Source organism: Balaenoptera acutorostrata, chromosome 3, assembly GCF_949987535.1.
Source record: "Balaenoptera acutorostrata chromosome 3, mBalAcu1.1, whole genome shotgun sequence".
In the NCBI taxonomy this organism is placed as follows: Eukaryota; Metazoa; Chordata; class Mammalia; order Artiodactyla; family Balaenopteridae; genus Balaenoptera; species Balaenoptera acutorostrata.
Window position 1 is genome coordinate 38,680,861 of NC_080066.1, and position 24,943 is coordinate 38,705,803.

General features: G+C 42.8%; 1 protein-coding gene across 1 annotated transcript in view; it reads right to left on the reverse strand.

The window, feature by feature from the left end:
- Positions 1-633: 633 nt before the first annotated feature.
- WDR93 (WD repeat domain 93) overlaps positions 634-24,943 on the reverse strand; it is a 42,945-nt gene continuing 18,635 nt past the window's right edge. The window contains exons 5-16 of the mRNA XM_057543752.1: positions 22,175-22,253; positions 20,058-20,173; positions 16,535-16,573; positions 13,515-13,599; positions 9,843-10,014; positions 7,575-7,645; positions 6,911-6,997; positions 5,741-5,860; positions 5,197-5,410; positions 3,325-3,388; positions 1,481-1,637; positions 634-1,117 (exon numbers count right to left, since the gene is read on the reverse strand). Of these exons, the coding sequence (XP_057399735.1) occupies positions 912-1,117; positions 1,481-1,637; positions 3,325-3,388; positions 5,197-5,410; positions 5,741-5,860; positions 6,911-6,997; positions 7,575-7,645; positions 9,843-10,014; positions 13,515-13,599; positions 16,535-16,573; positions 20,058-20,173; positions 22,175-22,253 (1,410 nt within the window). The 3' untranslated portion in view covers positions 634-911. The remainder of the gene's footprint in view (positions 1,118-1,480; positions 1,638-3,324; positions 3,389-5,196; positions 5,411-5,740; positions 5,861-6,910; positions 6,998-7,574; positions 7,646-9,842; positions 10,015-13,514; positions 13,600-16,534; positions 16,574-20,057; positions 20,174-22,174; positions 22,254-24,943) is intronic.

Genomic DNA, 24,943 nt, shown 5'->3' on the forward strand with positions numbered 1-24,943 from the left:
AACTAAGGAGCCCACTTGCCGCAACTAAGACCCAGCGCAACCAAAAAAACCCTCAAATCTGAGTATCTTAGCCATTTCACTTCGTTCCTTGAGGGACACTGAGACCCTGGCAGGGAGAGCCCACCAAAGCCCCCCAGCTCTGTAGTGGCAGGTGGTGTGAGAGTCCACGGCTCCACTGACAACCCTCTTCCACCTGACAGGTATGGTCAGATCATGGCAGAAATTGTCAACAAGAATTTGAAAACCCCTAGAAGTTTGTTGTGGATGGATTGGAAGAGACCCCTGCTTCCCCAGAATGGACTGAGTACCATTAATGATGCTTTTATAGGAGGAAGGAACACAAGCAGAGTCCCTGTGAGGCTGGGGTTTACAGAAAGGGGAAGAGGAAAGATGTATCACATAATCGTTTATCTGGATGACGGAGAGAGGAAAGGGGTCTTAGACTAGGGGCTGGCAAACATCTTCTATAAAGGGCCAGATAGTAAATGATTTAGGCTTCATGGGTCATAGGGTCTCTGTTGCAGCTGTTCAACTCTGCTGTTGTAGCACTTACATAAGTAGATGAGACATAAAGCAGTGGGCATGATGTGTTCCAGTGAAACTTTATTTACAAAAACAGGCAGTGGGCCAAATTTGGCTGTAGTTTGCCAACCACTGTCTTAGATGACTGTGTCTGACAATCCAAATATACTTTAAAAAAAAAAATTGAGAAAGCAAAAAGAAAAGACAGTCTTGACAGGAAGAAAATACCAACTTGCAGCCCTTCTTTTCTTACCAGCCTGAATTCATTACTCCTTTTCTACCAGTCTGAATGAGATTTGAATGCCGAAAGGATCTTACCATCAAGCAAACCACTATTCCTTAGTCCAGAGACAACCCTAGGTGCGGGGAGGAGATAGAGACCCAGAACTCTACCTCTTTTGGAAGAAATTCTCGCATCTTTCCTCCAAGGGCAACACCTGGGGGAAAGTTGTGTCATCCAACACATTAGCTTGAGGAATGGTGCAATTTCTTGAGATTTGTTCCAGGAGTGGGTAGGCCTCAAAATTAAAATAGAAAATAGAATTTGGGATGTCCTCGGCTTGGCTGGCAGATCCAATTTCATCTGGATGGTCTCCTGGGACGAAACAGGAACACCGCGTTCTGTTACAGTGATCCCTTTCTCTGTGGCCTTGTAGTCCCAGCGGGCATGAGGGGCCGCTCTCTGCTTACAAAGCCGGGGTCACTGGGGTTGAGCTGTGAGGGGCTCACTTGATCTGGAGGAGCAGGGGTCCAGAGAGGAGACCCTGTCTGGCATTTTATCTAAGTGCCAAGTGAGGACTCAGCGGTGGTGTCCTGCTGGCCTGTGGTGGATGGGATGAGGCGTGGGGAGGAGACTGGGTGGGGTCACCCTATGCTTTCTGAGAGGACTGAGAAATTCAGGGAAACGGTCAGCAGGCCACAGGTCTGGGCAGCAGCCCTCACGATCCCCCTTCCGTACCTCGGAGCAGGAAACACGGGTGGTGTAAAGACACGCCAAACACTGGCTTCCAGGGGACCACCAGGTGGTAGGACCTTGGGGGAGCAAAGGCGCAGACGATCTGTGGCTTGGCCACATCCATGAGGTGCACAGAGCCATTGCTGGAAAAGATCAGCACCTGGGGAGCAAAGAGATGGTGAATGGGGACTTCTCCACTCTGTCACTCACCCCCGTGTGAAATAAGAAAAGCAGCTAGAAATAAAAAAAGAACAGAGAATTTTTTCACTCTTGGCACCCAGCCTGTGGCCCCAGCCAGACCGTTCAGGGGACAGCAGCAACGTGCGTGTTTGCTCCTATGGAGCCTGCAGCAGCAGCTGGCCGGCCCCAGGGCTGTGTCTGTTCCGGGCCCGTCCTTCCCCACTTGGCCCTGCTTCTCTTGCTCCTTCCCCCTCCACACGGCCAGGATTCAGTTCTGCATCTGTGCCGTACCCTTTCCTCCCACCTCCTCGGGGACTGTTCAAGCCAACGGCCGCTCCTGCCCTGGGATGGAGCTGAGGCCTCTCTCCTGCCTGGGCTCTTTCCTCTCTGTAGATGAACATACTAAACTCACCGCCATCTTTAAAACCCCCCTTGACCCTACATCCTCTTCCCGCTGCCACACACTCAGACGCCTGAGAGAGCCTCTCCTCGCCCTCCCTGCACCCCGACCTCCCCTGCTGTCCCCCTTGCCATGGACACTGGTCTCCACAAAGTACTCGGTTTCTCTTCAGCACAGGACCCTGTGCTCTCGCTTTCTTCCAGTCCTTCTCCCTGAGCCGCCAGGAGCCCCCTCCTGGTTTTCCTGGGGCGCCCCTGTCCGTCACTTCATGAGCTCATTTTCCCTGTCCCGGAGGACTTACAGTGTAAGTGATGGTAGCGCCCCCGGTAACCTCTTCTCTACTCACCTCCTCGCTCTGGCCAGCCGCGCTGCTCCCCACGGCTTTAACTACCGCTAACCGGCTGCTGAGCACAGAATCTACGCTTTCAGCCCTGGACTCTCTCAGAGCCTCCGCTGGGGGTCCTGTAGGCCCCTGACTCCCGGCAGGGCCACACAGGGAATCACAGGCTTTCCCTCCAGGCCTGTGTTTCCTTCAGTGGCCCTGTAGGGATTAGAGAATCAGCTCCACAAACCGAGAGCAGCCTCAGTGCCTCCCTATCCTCTGGCTGCAGCCCAGGCAGCCCTGGGCTGTGGGGCCCATCTCCTCACTAACGCCGCTCCACTCACCGCCCTGCCCTGGACACAGTTGGAGCTCCCTGGCTCCAACTCCCCTCTAAGCTTCAAGCTCCATCCCAGACAAGGGCCTCTCTGCCCCCACCCCCCAGCCTCTTCCCTCTCCACACCCCACAGGAGTCTGATCCTGCAGCTCCTTGAACTTCCTGCCGGCCTGGGACACGGTGTTCTCTCGCCTCCATGGTGCTGCCCTCTTAGTGCCCGTGGCTCAGCTCACTGCCCATCACTTCCTCCCCACCGACCTCTGCAAGCTGAGTGAGGAGGCCCCTCTCTCCGTTCCACAGTATCCTTTGCATGATATATCACAGCCTTTCTCAGGTTCTATTGCAGGTGCTTGGGGGCTCGCCTGTCTTCCCAACTGAACTGTGAGCTCCACGAGGGCAGGTGCTTTCTCCTTCGTGTCAGTGCCCAAAGCTAGTCTAGTGCCCAGCACACGATAGGCCTTCAACAAATATTGGGTTGGCCAAAAAGTTCGTTCGGGGTTTTCCCTAAGGTGGGATTAAAAACCCGAACGAACTTTTTGGCCAGCCCAGTATTTTTGGAAGGAATAAAGAATACATTCACTAAAGAGGAATGAGGGGCCTGAGGAACCTACCATGCCAGGTAAGGCTTGGACTGGGGCCACTGCACAGATGGCTTCATCCAGGTGCTTCACAGGCCTATAGGAAACAAGACACACAGACATCCAGACTTGAAGACTTTTCAAGTTTTGCTATCCTCTCCTAGGCATATATCCTGGAGAAATTCTTGTCTATAAGCATCAGGAGGCATGTCAGAGATGTTCACAGCAGTGAAAACTGGGAACAATCTAAATAAATCATTGGTAGGAGAATGCTTAAGTAACTGTGTTACATTATACAATGGGATACAATATAGCAACAAAAATAAAAGCTGGAGCTACATACAACATGTATGGCTCTCATGAACAATATCACAAAGCAAGTTACAGAATAAATAGCATTGAAAAACAAGTTGGAGAATATACATAATATGATTCCACTTACAGGTCCCCTAAAATATGCACAGCTAAACAATATATTGCTTGGAGATACAGTCATATGGATATGGTTAATTCTTAAAGGAAAACAAAGAAATGATGAATTTAGGAAAACATAAATAAATTTTTAAAAAAAGAAAAAAGAAAAAAGGGACTTCCCTGGCGGCACAGTGGTTAAGAATCTGCCTGCCAGTGCAGGGGACACGGGTTCAGTCCCTGGTCCAGGAAGATCCCACATGCTGCGGAGCAACTAAGCCCGTGCACCACAACTACTGAGCCTGCGCTCTAGAGCCCGTGAGCCACAACTACTGAGCCCGCGCGCCACAACTCCTGAGCCCACACGCCTAGAGCCTGTGTTCCACAACAAGGGAAGCCACTGCAATGAGGAACGTGTGCACAGCAACAAAGAGTAGCCCCCGCTCACCGCAACTAGAGAAAGCCTGCGCACAGCAATGAAGACCCAGTGCAGCCAAAAATAAATAAAGTAATAAAAAAAAAAAGAAAACAATGTGGTAGATTGAAAAAAAAAAAAGTAGACATAATATTTGGCAGTAACTCCCACTAAAAAGGTGGAGTCTATTTTTCTGCTGCTTAAATGTGGGTGTGGCCAGGTGACATGCTTTGTCCAGTGTCAGAGGCTTGGAAAGCATCAGTGAACCTCGCTGGCTTCTGGGAGCCCTCAGGCTACCAGGTGACGGAGCCTGAGATGGTCTGCAGGAGAGGCCAAAAGGAAGAGTGCCCTGGACAACAGCTGCCAACTACCTGGTACGTGAGTGAGGCCGGCTTAGACATCCAACCCCTAACCGAGCTGCCAGCTGCCCAAAGGCACCTGTGAGAGCCAAGGCGAGACCAGCCCATAGTACTGACTGCATCAGAGACTAAACGCTGACTGTTTTCTTAAGCCATTAAGTTGTGGAGTGGTTTGTTATATGTAGCAATAGATAATTAAAAGGTGGTTAACTTGGAGGAGGAGAGAGAAGGATGTGATCAGGGAGAAGCACACAGAGAGCCTTAACTGAATTGGAGATGATCTATTTCTTAAGCTCGGTGATGGGTACAGTGTAGTTCTCACCGCCCCCCCCCGATATGTATGCTAAATACACCCCCTCACACATATTGTACAGATCATTTGCCTGCATAAAATAGTTCACAATTTAAAAGAGAGAGAGAGACCCTTGGAGAAACTGATAAAAAACTATTTTGGCAGAAATGACCCTCTTCCTGGTCATGTGGGATATGAAAGATGTCATTTGTGCCATCATACAATTTATATATATTTATATATATATATATATATATATATATATACACACCCACATGTAAAAGACATTGGTGATCTTGAGAAGCTCACTGGGAAAGTGATGACTAGAGGGAAAGTGGACTCTAGGCTGAGAGATTGTCAGTTTTTACCATTAAATAGCATCATCTGTCTGGCAGATCATGTACCCACCCTGCCCTCAAGCCACTGACCTCTCCACCAGCACACTGAGGGTGGGTCTTTGGGTCCCCGTGGCTGCCACCAGATGGAGAGAAGCATCTGTACACAGTACCACACATTTCATTCGGGATTTCACTGGACCCTCGGGATACATGTTCTGTCCTTTGTGGACTAAGAAGTATTTCAGGAAGTGAATGCTTTGGCAGAGACATCTTTCAGGAAGAGCGATGACCCCAAGAGAGAGTCCTGGAGAAAGTAAAGGCACAAGCAGGTCAGAAAAGGGGGAAGAGGGAGGCAGCCATGGGCGCAGGGTCTACGACCAGCAAGAGTGTGAGGGACGTGAGGGCAAAACCAAGCAATGAGCATCCCCCGAGGGTGAAGGCAATAAACCCCAATGTCCGAGGGGAGCCCCCTTCAGGGGGACCCCTTCTAAGTATTTGGGGGAACCAAACCCATGGAGGGGGGCAGGGTCAGCACTGGAGCGGAGGGAAGGAAGCTACAACGCAGCCAGGTACTGACTCTAGCCATCAAATGTGTATCAGAGGGACAGCGGTATTAGGCAGCTGTGGGGCTCACCTTCGGCTAGGTCCCACAGTGTGAGCACACCATCCTCGCAGGCCAGCACCAGGTAGGAGTAGCAGCCGCTGAGCTGAGACACCGCAATGGGTGCAGCACAGGGCCACACGCCCTCGGGGTCTAGTGGGGAGGACACCACTCACCAGGCTGCCCCCCGGACCCCGCCCCCACCCATCACCTCCACCTGGACAACATGAGACCCAGACTAGTCTGCCTGTCTGGACTCACCATCTCTCTCCTCTCTGTGCAATGCTGTCTCCTTCCTCAGGATAATATATATAACAACAAGTTACACCATTATTATATTACAGCTGACATTGAATGAGTACTTAGTAGGTGCTAAACAGCATGGTAGGCACTTTAATGCATTATTTCATTTAATTCTCACAAGGACCCTATGAGGTGGGTCCTATTAGTACCCCTGTCTTACAGATGAGGAGACTGAGGCAGAGAAGTAAGTGACTTGCCCAAGGTCATATAAGCCCGGTCAGTACGGAAGTTGAGATGAGAAGCCAGGTTGCCTGGGAGAGGGATGGAAGGAAAGAAATTCTTCCCTTGTGAGTTTTTAAACTTTACTTCTGAGATATAACTCTGAAGTACAACATAGTGTTGTACTTCAAGGAATTCTCACAAAAGTGAACTTGCTCATGTAACTGCCTCCATGAGTTTGTAAAAAACCACCACCACCCATATTTCCAAGGTGCCTTTCAATTTCAAAGAGCTTTCACATACAGAAACTCTGAATTTTGCTATTCACAACAAATGCATGCAGTGGATAACAATGGTGTAATTGAGTAGTTTTCTGTTTTGGATGAGAAAACGGGATTGGGGCGTGAAGTGACTGGCCTGAGACTACACAGTTCGCAGACAGTTGTGCTGGGACGGGCCCTCTGGTGCCAAGCCCACCTTCTTTTTACCTTCGTTGTCTAAGGAGCCCTGTGGACCTGATGGGGCTCTGTCCCTATGGACCTGTCATCTTTAAGAAACGTGACAGTTCAGAGACAGAGCCTTGGGGTCACACCACAGCTGCCAAGCCACCCACTCTGCCTGCACAACTCTGGTCCCCTAAAGCCACGCTGCTGTGTCAGTCACGTGCACTCAGCTAAGCTGAAGAAGGACATGTTCTCAGAGCGCTGAGCTTAGGCCACTCCCATCTCGGCAGTAAAGTACCAGCTTTATCCTTCAGCGTTCGGTTAAGTGAATAGAGGAAGAAGTTGTGACTCCCAGTCCAGTGTACGCCAATGACACAGGCTACCCCTGGGAAAGAAGAGAGGAAATGGGCATTACGTAAGGAGTCTGGGTGGCCTTTGGTTTGTGTGAAGGGATTTGCCCAAGAGGAAGTCAGTTTGAAATGGTTCGTTCTAATGGGCAGCACCCAACTGAAGGGTGAGCTTCCAGATGAGGGGCTGGGCCCCCCGCCAGGAGGACTGTTCCTAGGGCCAAGTCGCCTTCCTGTGCAGGGAGTGCAGGGAGGATGGTCACAACTGCCCCTCAGCTGCTTTCACATCTTCTAGATAATTCATGTCCACTTGGCTGTCAGTGTTTTAAGTAACATTTTCTACAAAATTCTGAATTCATATCTAGAAGCAGCCTGGCAGGACGTGTGTGCACACCGTCCTCTGTGGCAGCTCACTCCCTGAAGACAGTGCCAGCCTCCATATCAGGGGATCTGGGCTCGGGGGCCACAGGTCCAACCAGAAACCATTAAGCTGCAGCTGGCAGCCGACTTTCCACCTCATTCCCTCCCAGCAGGTAGGGTGTGCTGTGCAGAACTTCCCTAGGAGGGCTTGCCAAGCATTCCCCCAAGGTGACCACCTGCTTCACGTTCATTTACCTGGGGGGCTCTTGACTTCCACTGGCATTGCAATTATGCAGCTAGGAAGGAGGAAGTGGAACGTGGCCATACTGGGAAAGAAAGAGACACTGGTCAGAGCCATGGCAGACTCCTTGGCAAGGAGAAATGCTGGCAGTCTTGGTAGTAAGACCAGAAATGGGTAGTTCAGATGGACCTTCCCAGGAGTTCAGGACCATGAGGCAAATCACATTCTATGTGCTGGTCCTGGTGAGGGCAGGGCAGGTGGAGCGGTGGGAGTTATTCCCAGGCCAGGAACAGCACCCAGTGTGGGCAGATCCCTTCCCAAAGGGATCTTGGGGAAGATCCCTTAATGCCAGACTTGGGTGAAGTGCATAAATGCTCCTATCCTGGGAGCAGTACAACCAGTGGTGTGCTGATAAGTTGGCACTCTTAAAAAAAACCAAAAAAACCCTATTTCCTGATTTACAGGGTTTGTAGCTTTTTGTGGTATAAATACTCCCACTATGGACGGTTACCAGTGGTTTAATGACTGGCTTGCAAAATTCCTAAATACCTCGCTGGACAGCACAGCACTGAACCTTACTGGGTTCCAGTTCAGGCCTCAGGTAGTTTCTGTTAGGGCCTAGCCCTGGGACTTTGTGTGAAGTGAGAAAATTCAAGGCCCACTTGACAGCAAGATGAGAGGTTTCACTTCCCATGTGAAGCAAGAACATCCCTGAGACCCACAGTCGCCGTGAGGAGAGCTGGTTCCTGAACCTGCTCCGCCAGATACTTCAAGGACTTGGGCTCAGTTTTTACAATCACTGAGGCCTACCTGCTGACCGAGATTAGAAAGTAATGTTTTAATAATTATACATTAATGTATTACATTTAGAAAGACTGGATGGAAATGGAGAAAAATATTAATAGTGGTGACTTTCATTTGTTGAGACGTGGATGGATCTAGAGACTGTCATACAGAGTGAAGTAAGTCAGAAAGAGAAAAACAAATATCGTATATTAATGCATGTATGTGGAACCTAGAAAAGTGGTACAGATGAGCCGGTTTGCAGGGCAGAAGTTGAGACACAGATGTAGAGAACAGACATATGAACACCAAGGGGGGAAAACTGTGGTGGGGTGGGGATGGTGGTGTGCTGAATTGGGCGATTGGGATTGACATGTATACACTGATGTGTATAAAATTGATGACTAATAAGAACCTGCAGTATAAAAAAACAAACAAAACAACTAATACTAAACTTTCATTGGGTTATTTGTATGGAAATATGTTAATATAAATGTTTCAGACATTACATGAAATTTCTAAAAATCTTATATGTTCTGGTATAATGTTATAAGTCATAATTCTAGTTATTACTTTAAAATGTATATCTCAGAAGTAACTAAATTTTCTTGTCAATTGCAAAAAAATAAAAAAAAAATAGTGGTGACTTTTATTTCCCTCTTGAGGATCATCTGTGCTGTCTAGATAATCAGGAAAACAAATTTTTTTAAGGAGACGCTATCATACAAAAAATTATAAAATAGGGAGTTCTCTGGTGGTCCAGTGGTTAGGATTCAGTGCCTTCACTGCCGTGGCCCGGGTTCAATACCTGGTCGAGGAACTGAGATCCTGCAAGCCACGTGGTACGGCCAAAAAAAAAAAATTCTAAAATAAACTCTACTTCTCATCTCCATAGATGTCTATGCCTTCTTTAAAATCTATGTTATCAGCCTTTGTTCGAGCTATATTTAGACAATCTCCATACAACTTATTTTTTTTAAGGAATTTTTTCTTTTTAAAAGAAATTTAATTAATTAATTAATTTATGGCTGCGTTGGGTCTTCGTTGCTGTGCGCGGGCTTTCTCTAGTTGCAGTGAGCGGGGGCTATTCTTCATTGTGGTGTGCAGGCTTCTCATTGTGGTGGCTTCTCTTGTTGCGGAGCATGGGCTCTACGTGTGTGAGCTCAGTAGTTGTGGCTTACCGGCTCTAGAGAGAGCAGGCTCAGTAGTTGTGGTGCACGGGCTTAGTTGCTCCACGGCATATGGGATCCTCCCAGCCCAGGGCTCGAACCCGTGTCCCCTGCACTGGCAGGCGGATTCTTAACCGCTGCGCCACCAGGGAAGTCCCTCCATACAACTTTTCAAAAGACTTTTCTGAAGTTCTCAGAAAAGTCCCCCAAACCATCGAGAGCTTTGAGACCTTGAATTAATTCAGGTCCTTGGGTTGATTCCTGCGTGTGCCCAGAGAGGAGAAGCTCCCAGGGAGGAGGCGTTCTGGCTGGGCCCCCTCCATGGCTCACCTGAGCGGCTCCTCCTCCCACTCCCCATCCAGGTACTTCTTGAAGGTGGCGTTGAAGATTGCCGCCTGCTGCTCCCACTGACTGTCCTTGATGAAGTGATTCTGCCCAGAGCCCAGCCCACAGCAGTCCTCTATCTTTGCAAAGACTTCCAGGGGGCTTTTAAATGTGGTACCTAGGTTGAAAATATTCCAGAATTGGTCAAACCATCTGACTTCCTCCTTCCTGATTTCCCCCTTCTCCTCCATGCTTCCCAGTTTCCTGCAGAATCTCTCATCCTCAGAAATCTGTTCTTGCTTTGCCCAGGTGTTCAGTCTTCTTCCCAGCCTCTCTCCTACTCCACCAGCTCACGGAGCACAGGCAAAGGGCAGCTGCTCTCCTCCTCCCACTTCTCCATCTCCATCCTGCCATCATTTCCTGTTTCCAGACTACAGAATCTCCAGAGGCCAAGGACATGTTCACGAGTCACTAGAGGCCTTAGATCACTGTTGCTGTCTCCCCAGCTCAGCAAGGCCCCAAATCTGCCATTACTCGTGCTATTCAGCTGCTGCTGCGGACCTACATTCGACAGTCCCAGCCTCCTCCTGTGCTTACATTTATCCAACTACCTTCCTTTAAAAAAATCTCCTTTCTCTGCCAATCACTTTTGTTATCACTCTCCTTCCCAATAACCTTGCATTTCCTTCTTTTTCATCTGCTCCTAAATCCACAGTAAAACTAAGTGATTTATTTTCTGGGTTCACAGCCCAACTTTCAGAACTTCTGAAAGTGCCCAGGTCCCTCAAGTTGCCCAGGAGGTCTCACTGTGCCCCAGGTCTCCTTCCCCAGAGGCAGCCATTGTTATCAGTTTCTTGCATAAATTTCTAGAAAGAGGCCCCTTCTAGATGGCAATATATTATTACGTTATATAATATGTACAGTATTATATTATATTTTTTATATGTATTACATGTACATTTGTATATATTTTATAAACAAATGATAGCATATATCAGCTAGCAGTCCTCAAAATGTGGTCCCAGATCAGCAGGGATCTGGCAGGGTTAGAAATGAAGGTTCTCAAGCCCCACCCCAGACCTACTGAAACAGAACCTCGGTGGGTGGGGCCCAGCAATTTGGGTTTTAACAAGTCCTCCAAGTGAGTCTGATCCAGCTAAAGTTTGAGAATTGCTGTCATACACTAGAACCCTTGCATTTTGACTTAACAAAATGTCTTGGGAGATCTCTTCATTTCAGTACTATAGATCTTCTTCGTTGTTCGTTGCTTATTTTCATTTAGTAAATCTTTTTCTTGTTGTGAAATATAACACATTCAGAAAAGAGCATAAAAATATATCTTAATAAATTATTATAAAGCAAACATCTGTCTCTACTGAGGTCAAGGAACAGATTATCACCCCTCCCTAAAAGCTTCCCAAGGGCCCTTCTCCAGTCATAACCCCCTGGTAAGAGCGGCAACCATTCTCTTGGCTTTTATGTAATCACTTCATGACATTTATTTTACTTTTGCTACCTAAATATGCATCTAAACACTACAGCTTTGTTTTGCCTGATTTTGAGCTGTACACAATGGAATTACACAGTGTTAACTCTATATGTGCCCTCTTTTGCTTAATATTGTTTGTGAGATTTATCCATTTTGTTGTGTATAGCTGTAGTTTGTTCATTTTCATTGCTGTATAATATTCCATTGAGTGAACTAAAGTTTATTTATCTGTTCTTTTATTGATGGATATTTCAGTTGTTTCATGGTTTGGGGCTATTGGAAATCATGTCATTATTATCATTCTTGTACATGCCTCCTTGTACACATTTACTTGCAAGCCTATCAGGTATACACCTAGACGTAGGGTGACCAACTCATTCTGGTTTGTGCAGGAGTTTCCCAGTTTTAGCACCAAAGGCCTCACATCCCTGGAAACCCCTTAGTCCCAGGCAAAATGATATTCTTGGTCGCCCTACCTAGGAGTGTAAATGCTGGGTCATAGGATATAACTTATTGTCAACATTACCAGATAATGCTAAACTGTTTTCCAAGGTGGTTGTACTGACTTTTATTGCTAACTGTAATGTATGGGAGGTCTGATTATTCCACATCCTCACCAACTTGGTATGATCAATCTCTTTTAATTTTAGCCATCCTGGTGGGTGTGGAGTGGTATCTCATTATGGTTTTAATTTGCATTCCTGATAACTAATTTTGTTGAGCACCTTTTTATATGTTTATTGGCCATTTGAATAATCTCCTGCCTGTTTTATACTGAATGATCTGTCTTTTTCCTAACAATTTGTAGGAATTCTTTATATAGTCTGGATGTGGACCATTCATAAGTTTTACGTGTTTTGCAAATATCTTCTCCCAATACATGATTTGTTCTTTCATGTTTTTAATGATGTCTTTGGATGATTAGAAGTCCTCAATTTTAATGTAATCAAACTTATCAACTTTTCTTTTATTATATATAAGTACTTCTTGTGTTTTGTTTAAAAAGTCTTTCCCTACCCAGAGGTCATAAAGATATTGACTTATTTTCTAAAAGTTTTATTGTTTTGTCTTTCATATTTACTTCTATGATTCATCTGGAATTTAATTTTGTATATCATATGAGGCAGGGGTCAAGTTTCACTTTTGTTTCCATATAGACAACCAGCATCATTTACTGAAATGACCATTCACTACTCTGTAGCACCACCTCCGTCAGGTATCAAGTGTCCATTTATGCTTAAGTTTGTCCTGGCCTCTCTATCCTATTTTATTAATCTATTTTTCTATTACTATTTCTATCTGTTTATATTTCTGTATTTTATATGTATTTCTATTATTCACTCATCTCTTTTTCTACCTTGTCTTAATTACTGTGGCTTTATAATAAATCTTGATGGAGCAAATCATATCACCATGTTCTTTTATAAGAGTGAATTGGCTATTCTTGGTGTTTTGCATTTCTCTCTTCGTTTTTAATGGTTGTAAAGTATTCTGAGTGTACCAGATTTATCTAACCAGTCTTTTGCCTCTATAAATAGCACTGCAGTGAACATTCTTGTAGGTATATCTTTGAGGTCATATGTGAATATTGAGAGGATAGACTCTATGTCCCATGTCTACAGTGGACTTCCCCTCTGCTCCTCTTAACCAACTCCCACTTATTCTTCAAAACCTTCCCAAATGTCCCTTCTTCTGGTAAAGCCTCTGCCTATTCCCTGGGCAGAGTTAGTTACTCCTTCCTCTATGTTTTCATGGCCCTGGATGTTCCCCATTGTTGCACTTATCATATCCTACTATGGTGGTTTCCTCCTATTCTCTCTTGGTACACTAGCAGCTTTTAGAGCACAGGAGATGTGTCTTACTCATCTTTGTGCTTGGTGTAGTATTGGCACTGATGAATGAACTAACACAGGAATGTAGGAATGAATGAACTCCACTAGCACTTGGGAAAGATGTCTCTTTCCTGATATCCCAATTCTGTTAGTTAACTGTATCCTTGTAACATTTATATTTTTAATATTTAGGTCTCAGAGCTTATGAATTAAAAAATTATCTTCAGAACTATACTTGTCAATTAGATATTGCTGCCAATAAATGGAAAAGATGGGAAATGTGGAGAAAGGCAGAGAAAGAAAAAACTAAGAAATCAATGGCAAAAGGAAAGAGAGTATTCATTGAGTTATACCTACCTGCAACTGGTTTGGGTGGTTTGATTTTCATTATGTAAACCGGAAGACTCAACTTAACATCTCCTCTAAAAGAAATGTTTATATCCTACAATAAGGAAAAGGCACAGCTAATAAGCCAACAAAGGAGATAACACTGCATCATTAAAAACACTCATTTCAAAAGAAGGCAGAAAAAGAGGAATAAGGAAGAAAAACAGGTGGGACAAATAGAAAGTAAATAGCAAAGTGGTAGATTTAAACCTAAACATATCAATAATCACATTAAATATAAATGGCCTAAACACCTCAATTAAAAGGTAGAGATTGACAGATTGTATAAAAAGGCAAGACCCAACGATATGCTGTCAAAAAGAAACTCATTTTAAATATAAAGACACCAATATATTAAGAGTAAAAGTATAGAAAAAAGATACATCTTGTAAACTGATCAAAAGAAAGCTGGGGTGGCTGTATTAATATCTGACATAATAGATTTCAGAGCAAAGAATATTACCAGGGATCAAAGAGTCATTGAATAATGATAAAATGGTCAACTCTCAAGGGGACATAAAATTCTAAATGTTTAGGCACCTAATAACAGAGCTTCAAAATACAGGAAGCAAAAATTCTTAGGTGTGAAAGCAGAAATAAATAAATCTACAATCTCACAGATTTCAAAACTCTTCTCTCAATAATTGACAGAATAAGTAGACAGAAAATCAGTAAGAATCGGAAGGGAAAGCAGTGAGGATATAGAAGACTTGAATAACTTGGACCAACAACAACAAGAATACACATTCTTTTCAAGTGCACATAGAACACTTACCAGGATAAACCATATTCTGGGCATAAAACAAGTCAATAAATTTGAAAGGTTTCAAATTATATGAAGTATGTTCTCTGATCACAATGGAATTAAGTTAGAAACCAATAAAAGGAAAAGAAAGATGTCTGGAACATCTCAAGTATTTGGACACTAAATAACATGCTTCTAAATAATCCATTGGTCAAAAAAGATATAAAAAAGCAAATTAGGAAGTATTTTGAAGTATTTTCAAAAATGAGAATGTAACATATCAAAATTTAAAGGAAGCAGCTAAAGCAGTACTTAGATATAAGTTTATAGCACTAAATGCCTGTGTCATTCTGCAAAGTTCATAAGGTCTTGGTGTAGGCAAGGACATAGGAATGATAAAGGTCATACACAGGAATGATAAGGTCAGGAAACAAATGGGAAAAGAAGGATTACTCAAAAATATTTGTGTGGCAATTGCTATTTTAAAAGAATAGATAAAAGTTGATCTCTTCCTTGCTCCATTCACAAAAGGAACTCCCATGTGTATAAAAGAGTGAAATGTCCAAAAAAAAAAAAAAAACTATGAAAAGTATTAGAAGAAAACACAGGAGAATTTATTTATAACCTTGAGATGGAGAAAGCCTTCTTAAGTGCAATGGCTGTAAAGAAAAGATTAAATATTCTGACTATATCAAAATATAGAACTTCTTTATAACAAAAAAGCACATAAGCAAAGTAAAAAGGGAAACAACAGAGTGTAAGAAAATATATAATGGGCAAAGAATTCACAGGCAATTCACAGAAGATAAAACCTCAATAGCCAATAAAAGTATGAGGAGATTAATGAAAATTAACACGAGATGCCATTTTGTTCCATCAGTTTGCACACACAAAAAATTAATATCAAATTTATCGAGGCTGTGGAGAAATACTGATTAAATGTAAATTGTCATGCCATTTTTGGAGGACAATTAACAGTATCTACATTAAAACTAAAAACGCACATATCCTTCAGAAGCACTCGGGTATACAAAGAAGAATTTACAAAGATTTTCATTGCATTATATAAAAGCCACCCTCAGTATCATCAATGGACAAACAGCCAAATAAACTATGGTACATCCTTAATAGGAATAGAACACAGGATGTCAAAAGAATAAGGTAGGTTTATCTGACATTGCAAAACTTTGCCAATAAGTTGATTAGTATAAAAATGCAAATTTGTAAGAAAATATATATAGTATGATGCCACTTATATAGGAGAAAATTCCCATAAAATGAAACTATATTTTTCTAAATAAACTGATATCAGAATAAAAATATACACTAAAGACCTAGAAAACACACACCAAGATAATAATGGTGATGACCTCTGGGGAGGGCTGCTCTATCTGAATTACTTGGCTTTTCCCAGAGTGATGTGTTCACATATTATTTGTATAATTTGAAACATAATGTAATTTTAGAAGGGAAAAAGGAAAGGAATCTAGAAAGTGACTTCCATTTGGAAGTTCACCACTGCTCTTCTGATAGGCCAGAATCCCAAGAGCTAAGCCTATGGAAAGTATGGTATGCTCTCTGCCTCAGAGGGAGAGCCAGGAAGCTCCAGGGAAGCCACTCTGTTCTCTACAGTATCCCAATACAAAGACAACCTCCAACACCAAAAAAAAAAACCCCTCAGTTTGGTGGATTGGGCTGTTACTTTGGCAGGGGCAAATTGGATTTCATGGGGCCTGAAGTATATATGATTTAGGGGTCTTGGTAAGAAAGAGAACACAAAAGTTTGAACACAAAATGCCCATGACCACCCTAATACCACTCAATCTGGGGGAAATTGTGACAGAGGGGAAGTTTGAGTGAGAAGAGATGGTGGTCTTACATGATTATGGTTAAAACATGTTACTTTTTCCAATTTTACAAAAGTACGTGGTCATGTGAACATACTGCTAGGACCCCTCCTACGGTCTTGGAAGGGGCCATACAAGTGAGGGGCCCTGAAATTTAAGCTCCTTTACCTTCAGGGAAACCCATCTCTGAACAAATGACTTGGGTCAATTATCCTCAAGGATAGGGGGCTATCTTCAAGGGAATGAGGCACAAGATTAAGTCACAGAGAATCGGAAAATAGTACCCTGGTAGAACATTTTATTAGTATATTTGATATTTAAGGTAAATTTCAAATCAAAATAAAAATTTCTAACATGTAACTTAAATCTCTTTGGAGATTTTCTTTGACGTTTCTTACCGTTTCTAAATTATCTGCAGTCACGGGATCAAGAGTGTTCTGAGGAGAAAAATGAGAAATTATTTCTCAATAGGTTTGGTATATGTTCCCCTTCTTCCTTTAATCTTTTGAGATGCTCTTTCTTCCCCCCGATTATTTTCATGAGATGTGAACTCATCCCGTAGACATGGAAGGCCAATGTTTGTCTGGTCCTCTGGCCTGCGGATTTTAACACATGATCCTTGTCCTCTAAGATCTTAAAATGTATTTGGGGAAACAAGAAATCATTAGTGACGTTAAGAGGAAATATGAGTAGAGGGGAGGAAATCAATTAGGAGACTATTACAAAAATCTAAGTTGAAGCGAATATGTCTGATTGGCAAAATATATCAGTGATGTTGACAATTATATTTAAATAACTATCAATTCAGGGCTTCCCTGGTGGCGCAGTGGTTGAGAATCTGCCTACCAATGCAGGGGACAGGGGTTCGAGCCCTGGTCTGGGAAGATCCCACATGCCATGGAGCAAGTAGGCCCGTGAGCCACAATTGCTGAGCCTGCGCGTCTGGAGCCTGTGCTCCGCAACAAGAGAGGCCGCGATAGTGAGAGGCCCGCGCACTGCGATGAGGAGTGGCCCCCACTTGCCGCAACTAGAGAAAGCCCTCGCACAGAAACGAAGACCCAACACAGCCATAAATAAATAAATAAAATTAAATTAAAAAAAAAACAAACTATCAATTCATAGGACACGAATTACCACTGTAACTGGCATTAGTTGATTGCTTCTCAGTGTATAGAAACAGCGAATTATGGCAAGAAACCACCCCCATTCCAAGGTGCTTTTCCCACTTGGATAATAAATTAATCCCTCAAAAAATGTATCTGTTGGGCACCAAGTAGGACACCATGCAGTGGTTGATAAAAAGAAGCAAAAGCTATGGTCTTAACAACCTAGAAATTTATCATCTAGTTAGGAGAAAAGGACTTCTATGCACAACCGGATAGTATGTGAGAAGTGTCAAAGAGAGGTATAGAGAATAAATTCTGTAAGAGTTTAGAGGAGGAAGGTCTCTGGGCCAGTAACTCTCCCAGGGATACAAAATCACACCCTGCGGGCTTCCCTGGTGGCGCAGTAGTTGAGAACCTGCCTGCTAATGCAGGCGGCACAGGTTCGAGCCCTGGTATGGGAAGATCCCACATGCCGCGGAGCAACTAGGCCCGTGAGCCACAATTACTGAGCCTGCGCGTCTGGAGCCTGTGCTCCGCAACAAGAGGCCACGATAGTGAGAGGCCCGCGCACCGCGATGAGGAGTGGCCCCCGCTTGCCGCAGCTAGAGGAAGCCCTCGCACAGAAATGAAGACCCAACACAGCCAAAAAAATAAATAAATAAATAAATAATAATTAAAGGTGCTAATAATTAAAAAAAAAAAAATTCAAAAAAAAAAAAAATCACACCCTGCTATGAAGACATTCACTGGAGAGAAAAGGCATTTATTCACAGCCACTCAATGAACTCGGCATCATTGAGTCTCAATCTTGATCTCCTATATTAATAATTTCACTAATTCTTTAGCACCTAATACAGTATGTTTTAAAGGCATGCTCAATGAATATTTGTTGTTGTTGATTAAAAAAATAAGTGCACATCAGAAAGATGAGAAAATTTTGTCTTAGGGACTTCCCTGGTGGCACAGTGGTTAAGAATCTGGCTGCCAATGCAGGGGACACGGGTTCAAGCCCTGGTCCGGGAAGATCCCACATGCTGTGGAGCAACTAAGCCCGTGCACCACAACTACTGAGCCTGCGCTCTAGAGCCCGCGAGCCACAACTACTGAGCCCACGTGCTGCAACTACTGAAGCCCATGCGCCTAGAGCCCATGCTCTGCAACAAGGGAAGCCACTGCAATGAGAAGCCCGCTCACCGCAACTAAAAGTTGCATCCGCTCGCCGCAACTAGAGAAAGCCCACACGCAGCAATGAAGACCCAGTGCAGCCAAAATGAAAAAAAAGAAAAAAAGAAAAAAAAGAAAATTACATCTTAAAATAATATTTACTGAAAAACTATATTTTAAAGACATGGCATGAAGCCCAGGGATCACATATAATTAAACTGAAATGGTAGAGTTCCTACCTTCTAAGAATAAATGAAGAATGCATGTATTCCTATACAGTGAGTCTCCTACATACAAACGAGTTCCATTCTGAGAGCATGTTCGTAAGTCCAATTTGTTCGTTAAGTCCAACAAAGTTAGCCTAGGTACCCAACTAACACGATTGGCTATATAGTACTGTACCATATAGGTTTATAACACTTTTCACACAAATAATACATAAAAAACAAACACAGAAAATAAAGAAAACATTTTTAATCTTACAGTACAGTACCTTGAAAAGTACAGTAGTACCGGCTACATCTCCGCTGCTTTTACTCTTGCTTCCAGACATCCTGGGCTTGAAATAAAGATACTGTACTACTGTACTCTATACAGTACTGTACAGTAAAGTACACAAAAGCACAATCACTTGTAGAGGATGCACGCATGTGACAATGTACACCAGATGTGTGAACGCATGTTTGCATCTTTGAAAGTTCGAAACTTGAAGGTTTGTATGTAGGGGACTTACTGTATATTTAGAACAACCCTTTTATACCATAATCTGGGGAATTTAGTGGAATGGGAGACATGAAAGGATTATTTCAACCCGGAGGGAAAAAATATATATCTATCAGAGTCAAAAAAACAAAGACTCTTCCAGAGAAATGCCTGGGAGTGCTCTTGGTGGAGAGGCAACACCTAGATGAGAGAGATACCAGATTCTAATACCTCTGCTTTTTTTTTTTCCAAATATATATATATATATATATATATATATATATATATATATATATGTGTGTATGCATATAGGAGTAAAATTGCTTTACAATGTTGTATTAGTTTCTGCTGTACAATGAAGTGAATCAGCTATATGTATATCTATATCCCCTCCCTCTTGGACCTCCCTCTCCCCCACCTCCCCACCATCCCACCCATTTAAATCTACAAACAATAAATGCTGGAGAGGGTGTGGAGAAAAGGGAACCCTTTTGCACTTTTGCACTGTTGATAGGAATGTAAACTGATACAGCCACTATGGAGAACAGTAAGGAGGTTCCTTAAAAAACTAAAAATAGAACTACCATATGACCCAGCAATCACACTACTGGGCATATACCCTGAGAAAACCATAATTCAAAAGGACACATGCACCCCAATGTTCATTGCAGCACTATTTACAATAGCCAGGACATGGAAACAACCTAAATGTCCAATGATAGATGAATGGATAAAGAAGATGTGGTACATATATACAACGATACCTCTGCTTTTTAACATCTTATTTTAACCACAGCAAATTGATTTGAGAGACATGGGCCAGTGTGCCTCTTGTCCTCTCTTATGGCCTCCAGAAGGCCTCCTTCATCTTGAAATTGCAAGGAGTTAGGCTAGATGTGGGTCAAGGGTAGGGAGAAACATATCAGTTGAAAACAGGGATGTTGCCTACCAGTTGCAGCTGTCTGACTTTTTTCTTTGGATTTATGGTGAGTTGGGGGTGCTCCACTTCCTTGAGCCAAGACTCCTTAGGCAATTTATACACATCCAGCCAAATATCTCCGGCTCCTGCATTGGGAAACCAAGGAACCATTGAGCAACTGCAAGCAGGCAACAAGTTTCCCCTGAGAAATGGCCCGTCTTCACAGAACCTCTGTGAAGGTTGGCACAGAGACCAGCGGGCACCCTCAGAACAGCAACTTTGACAAACGGAAGGAGATGTAGTTCTGCAATGGTTATTGCCAGTCCTCACTCACAAAGAGCTGCAGAGCTCCTCTTCTCAGGCCACTGCCTCTAAAGGAAACGGGCCTCTCACTCACAGCACTGAGGTAACAGTTTTTAACCAAACTGTCTGTGCTGACTGGTCTCCGTGTTTTCTAGGTTCCAATGGTAAATTCCACTGATGTTTTGTCTCACAGCTATTCCTGTCTGGGGAGGAAAGTGGCATATATAGAATCAATAACTGAGAGGGGTATGGCTGAGAAAGGGTTAGAATTGTGAGAGATGCCCCAGAGAATTCTTCTGACCAATATTTGAGGAGATGACAACCCATGGGGTGGTTGTGAGACTATCTTGTCAAAGAAACCTGCTCAGCTTCTATACTGAACTCCTGCCAACCTGGGAAAGGTTACTTTCCTATGATGGGATTCTGGCTAAATGTTTCCTTAAAAAAGTAACCTATATAGACACCTTGATTTCAGACTTCCGGCCTCCAGAGCTGTGAGAGAAAAAAATATCTGTTATTTTAGGCCACCCAGTTTGTGGTACTTTGTTACGGCAGCCCTAGGAAACTACTACAGATAGTATATAAGTTTCCTTTGATGCATAAAGAATTATAAAATATGTATCTTTCTCCAGCACCTAACATATGAGGGGCCTGGGGCAAGAATATACATGGAGGCCCATACACCGCATGTCTAAATATTTAAAAATGAAAAATCAAGCTAACAATCATTTGAATAAAATATGTTCTATCACCACAGGAATAATTGCAAGAGCCAAGATCCAACATTGAATGCTAAAAATGGTGGGCAAAACTTTAAGGAGAGCATAGTCTCCTTAGAGACTAAAGTCTAGAGACTAAACTTTAATGGCGGGCATAGTCTCAAAGTATCTCCCCCCAGTTGTTTATCAATCACTGTGGAGATTTCAACATGTCTCAAAATTCTTTGATCCTCCTACAACCAGGAAATGGTGTTTACATCCTCTCCCCTCGAGTGTGGTCTGGACTTAGAGTATGGAAAGGGAAAAACAGTAGCTCAACAGTGGAGGAAGCTGGCAGATCACTTTAACTAAGTGATCAAGGTTAACATCAGCAGTAGTGCTATCACATATACCCCTGATATAATACAACAAAAAGTTCCTTTGTGGGACTTTCCCCCAAATCCTTAACCCTGGTTGAATCATGAGAAAAAATTCAGACAAACTGAAATTCAGGGACATTGCACAAAATATCTGACTGGTACTCTTCAAAAGTGTCAAGGTCATGAAAACAAGGCAAGGTCAAGACATCACAAATAGGTACAGACTAATATGACGATGACTAAATGCAATATGATATCCTGGATTGCACCTTGGAGCAAAAAAAATTAGATTAGAAGAAAAACTGGCAAAACGTGAATAAAAAACTGTAGTTAATAGTATTATACCAATGTTATTTGCTTAATTTTGACAACTGTACCATGGTTTTGTTAAATGTTGGTATTAGGGAAACTGGGTGAAGGGTATAAGGGAACTCTGTCCTATCTTTGCAACTCTTCTGTAAATTATTTCTAAATAAAATGTTTGGGACTTCACTGGTGGTCCAGTGGGTAAGACTCCGTGCTCCCAATTCAGGGGGCCCGGGATCGATGACTGGTCGGGGAATTAGATCCCGCATGCTGCAACTAAGAGTCCACGTGCCACAGCTAAGAAACCCGCATTCCACAATAAAGATCCGGCATGCCGCAAGTAAGACCCGGCACAGCCTAAATAAATAAATAAATGAAGTTTAAAAGGTTTTGGAGAAAAGTGACTATCTGGAAGAGACTGCAAATCTGAATCTTCTTAAGAGCCTTTGGTTAATCTTACCTTGTAGGAGGAAGGCTGCAAAGTCCCCTCCTTCAGAAATCTCCATCTTTATACAGGTGGTTTGCTTGCTGGTATCATCCTGAAAAGAAGAGAGATACTGAGAGAGGAAGTTCAGCCTGATGACAAAAGAGAATGTATTTCAGGGCTTTTTGTAGTTCATATCAGGGAAATAAATCCTTTTAAAACTTGAGGCATAAAAAGATGCCTCAAACTGCTTCAAACTTTCCATTTTTGTACAGGAATTAGACAAGATTATAAGTAAAGAAGTGGAACTCAGTTTTCCGTCTAAATGGTTTTGGACTTATTTCCTGGTTTCTTAAATACTACTGATGATTTGTAGTGATTTCATACTATCTGATCTCCTGGTCATGTTTGCAAACCCTACAGACCTATGCCACCACTCAGGTATTCAAAATGAGCTGAAACAAGTTCTACATGACACTGAAAACTCTGGTCAGTTGCTTGAAAAAAGGCTCTGTCTAGGCTACTGTAGTGTCATAGTCTGATTGGGCTGCTAAAACAAAATACCATAGACTGGGTGGCTCATAAACAATTAACATTTATTTCTCACAGTCCTGGAGGTTGGAAATCCAAGATTTCCAAGGATTTCTGGCAGATTCAGTGTCTGGTAAGACCTAGCTTCCTGGCTCATAGACCGCCTGCCACCTGTGGCTGTGTCCTCACATGGTGGAAGGGTTGAGGGAGCTCTCTTGGTCTTATAAGGGCACTAATCCCATTTATGAGGACTCTGCCCTTGTGACCTAATCACCTCCCACACTGGGGATTAGGATTTCAACATGAATTTTAGGGGGACACAAACATTCAGTCCATATTAAGTAGAGACTGAATGTAACCCTAGAATGAAACCTGCTCAAACTTTGGGCCAGGTGAAAAAGACTCAATGTGTACGGTTGTGCTATACCTTTAAGGAGCTCTAAGAGTAGCAACATAAGGTGGCTAGACTAATTAGGCTGGTGAGTCCGCTAAATTATTTAAGGAGAATGAGTTTTAAACATTTTTAATTTTTGTTTTTCTTTCATTTTATTTTTATTTTTATTTCATTTATTTATTTGGCTGCACCAGGTCTTAGTTGTGGCACGCAGGATCTTTAGTTGTGGCATATGGGATCTTTAGTTGCTGCATGTGAACTCTTAGTTGTGGCATGTGGGATCTAGTTCCCTGACCAGGGATTGAACCCGGGTCCCCTGCATTGGGAGCACGGAGTTTCAGCCACTGGACCACCAGGGAAGTCCCTCACTTTCTTTTTTAAAAAATTGGAGTATATTTGATGTACAATATAGTTATTAACAATTTTAAAAGTTTATACTACATTTATAGTTATTATAAAATATTGGCTATATTCCCCATATTGTACAATATATCCTTGTAGCTTATTTTATATGTAATAGCTTGTACCTCTTAATCCCGTACCCTACCCCTATATTGCTCCTCCCCACTTCCCTCTCCCCACTGGTAAGCGTTAGTTTGTTCTCTATATCTGTGAGTCTGCTTCTTTTTTGTTATATTTACTAGTTTGTTGCATTTTTTAGATTCCACATATTAGTGATATCAAACAGTATTTGTCTTTCTCTGTCTGACTTTTTTCACTTAGCATAATACCCTCCAAGTCCATCCATGTTGCTGCAAATGGCAAAATATCATTCTTTCTTACGGCTTAGTAGTATTCCATTGTGTGTGTGTGTCTGTGTGTGTGTGTCTTCTTTATCCATTCATTTGTTGATGGACTCGTAGGTTGCTTCCGTATCTTGGCAATTGTGAATAATGCTGCTAAGAACATTGGGATGCACGTATCTTTCCGAATTAGGGTCTTTGGGTTTTTTTCCATTATATACCCAGGAGTGGAATTGCTGGCTCATACAGTAGTTCTATTTTTAGTTTTATGAGAAACCTCCACACTGTTTTCCACAGTGACTCCACTAATTTACATTCCCACCAACAGTGTATGAGGGTTCCCTTTTCTTTACACTCTCGCCAACATTTGTTGTTTGTGTTCTTTTTTTTTTTTAATGGCTTTTTTTTGTTTTGTTATTTTTTAATATTTATTTATTTTGGATGCGCTGAGTCTTAGTTGTGGCACATGGGATTTTCGTTGCGGCATGTTTAGTTGCAGCATGTGGATTTCTTAGTTGCGGCATGCGGACTTCTTAGTTGCGGCATGCATGCAGGATCTAGTTCCCCGACAAGGGATTGAACTCAGGCCCCCTGCGTTGGGAGCGCAGAGTCTTACTCACTGGACCACCAGGGAAGTCCCTGTGTTCTTTTTGATAATAGTCATTCTGACAGGTGTGAGGTGATATCTTTTTGTGGTTTTGATTTGCATTCTCTGATGATTAGTGATGTTAAGCATCTTTTCATGTGCTTGCTGGCCATCTGCATTTCCTCTTTGGAAAAATGTCTATTCAATTGTTCTGCCCATTTTTAAATCAGGTTGTTTGTCTTTTTGATGTTGAGTCGTATGAGCTATTTATATATTTTGGAAATTAATCCCTTGGTTGCATCATTTGAAAATATTTTCTCCCATTCTTTTCATTTTGTTTATGGTTTCCTTTGCTGTGCAAAAGCCTTTAAGTTTAATTAGGTCCCATTTGTTTATTTTTGCTTTTATTTCCATTACCCCAGGAGACAGATCCAAAAAAAATATTGCTGAGATTTATGTCAAAGAGTGTTCTGCCTATGTTTTTCTCTAGGAGTTTTATAGTATCCGGTCTTACATTTAGGTCTTTAATCCATTTTGAGTTTATTTTTTTA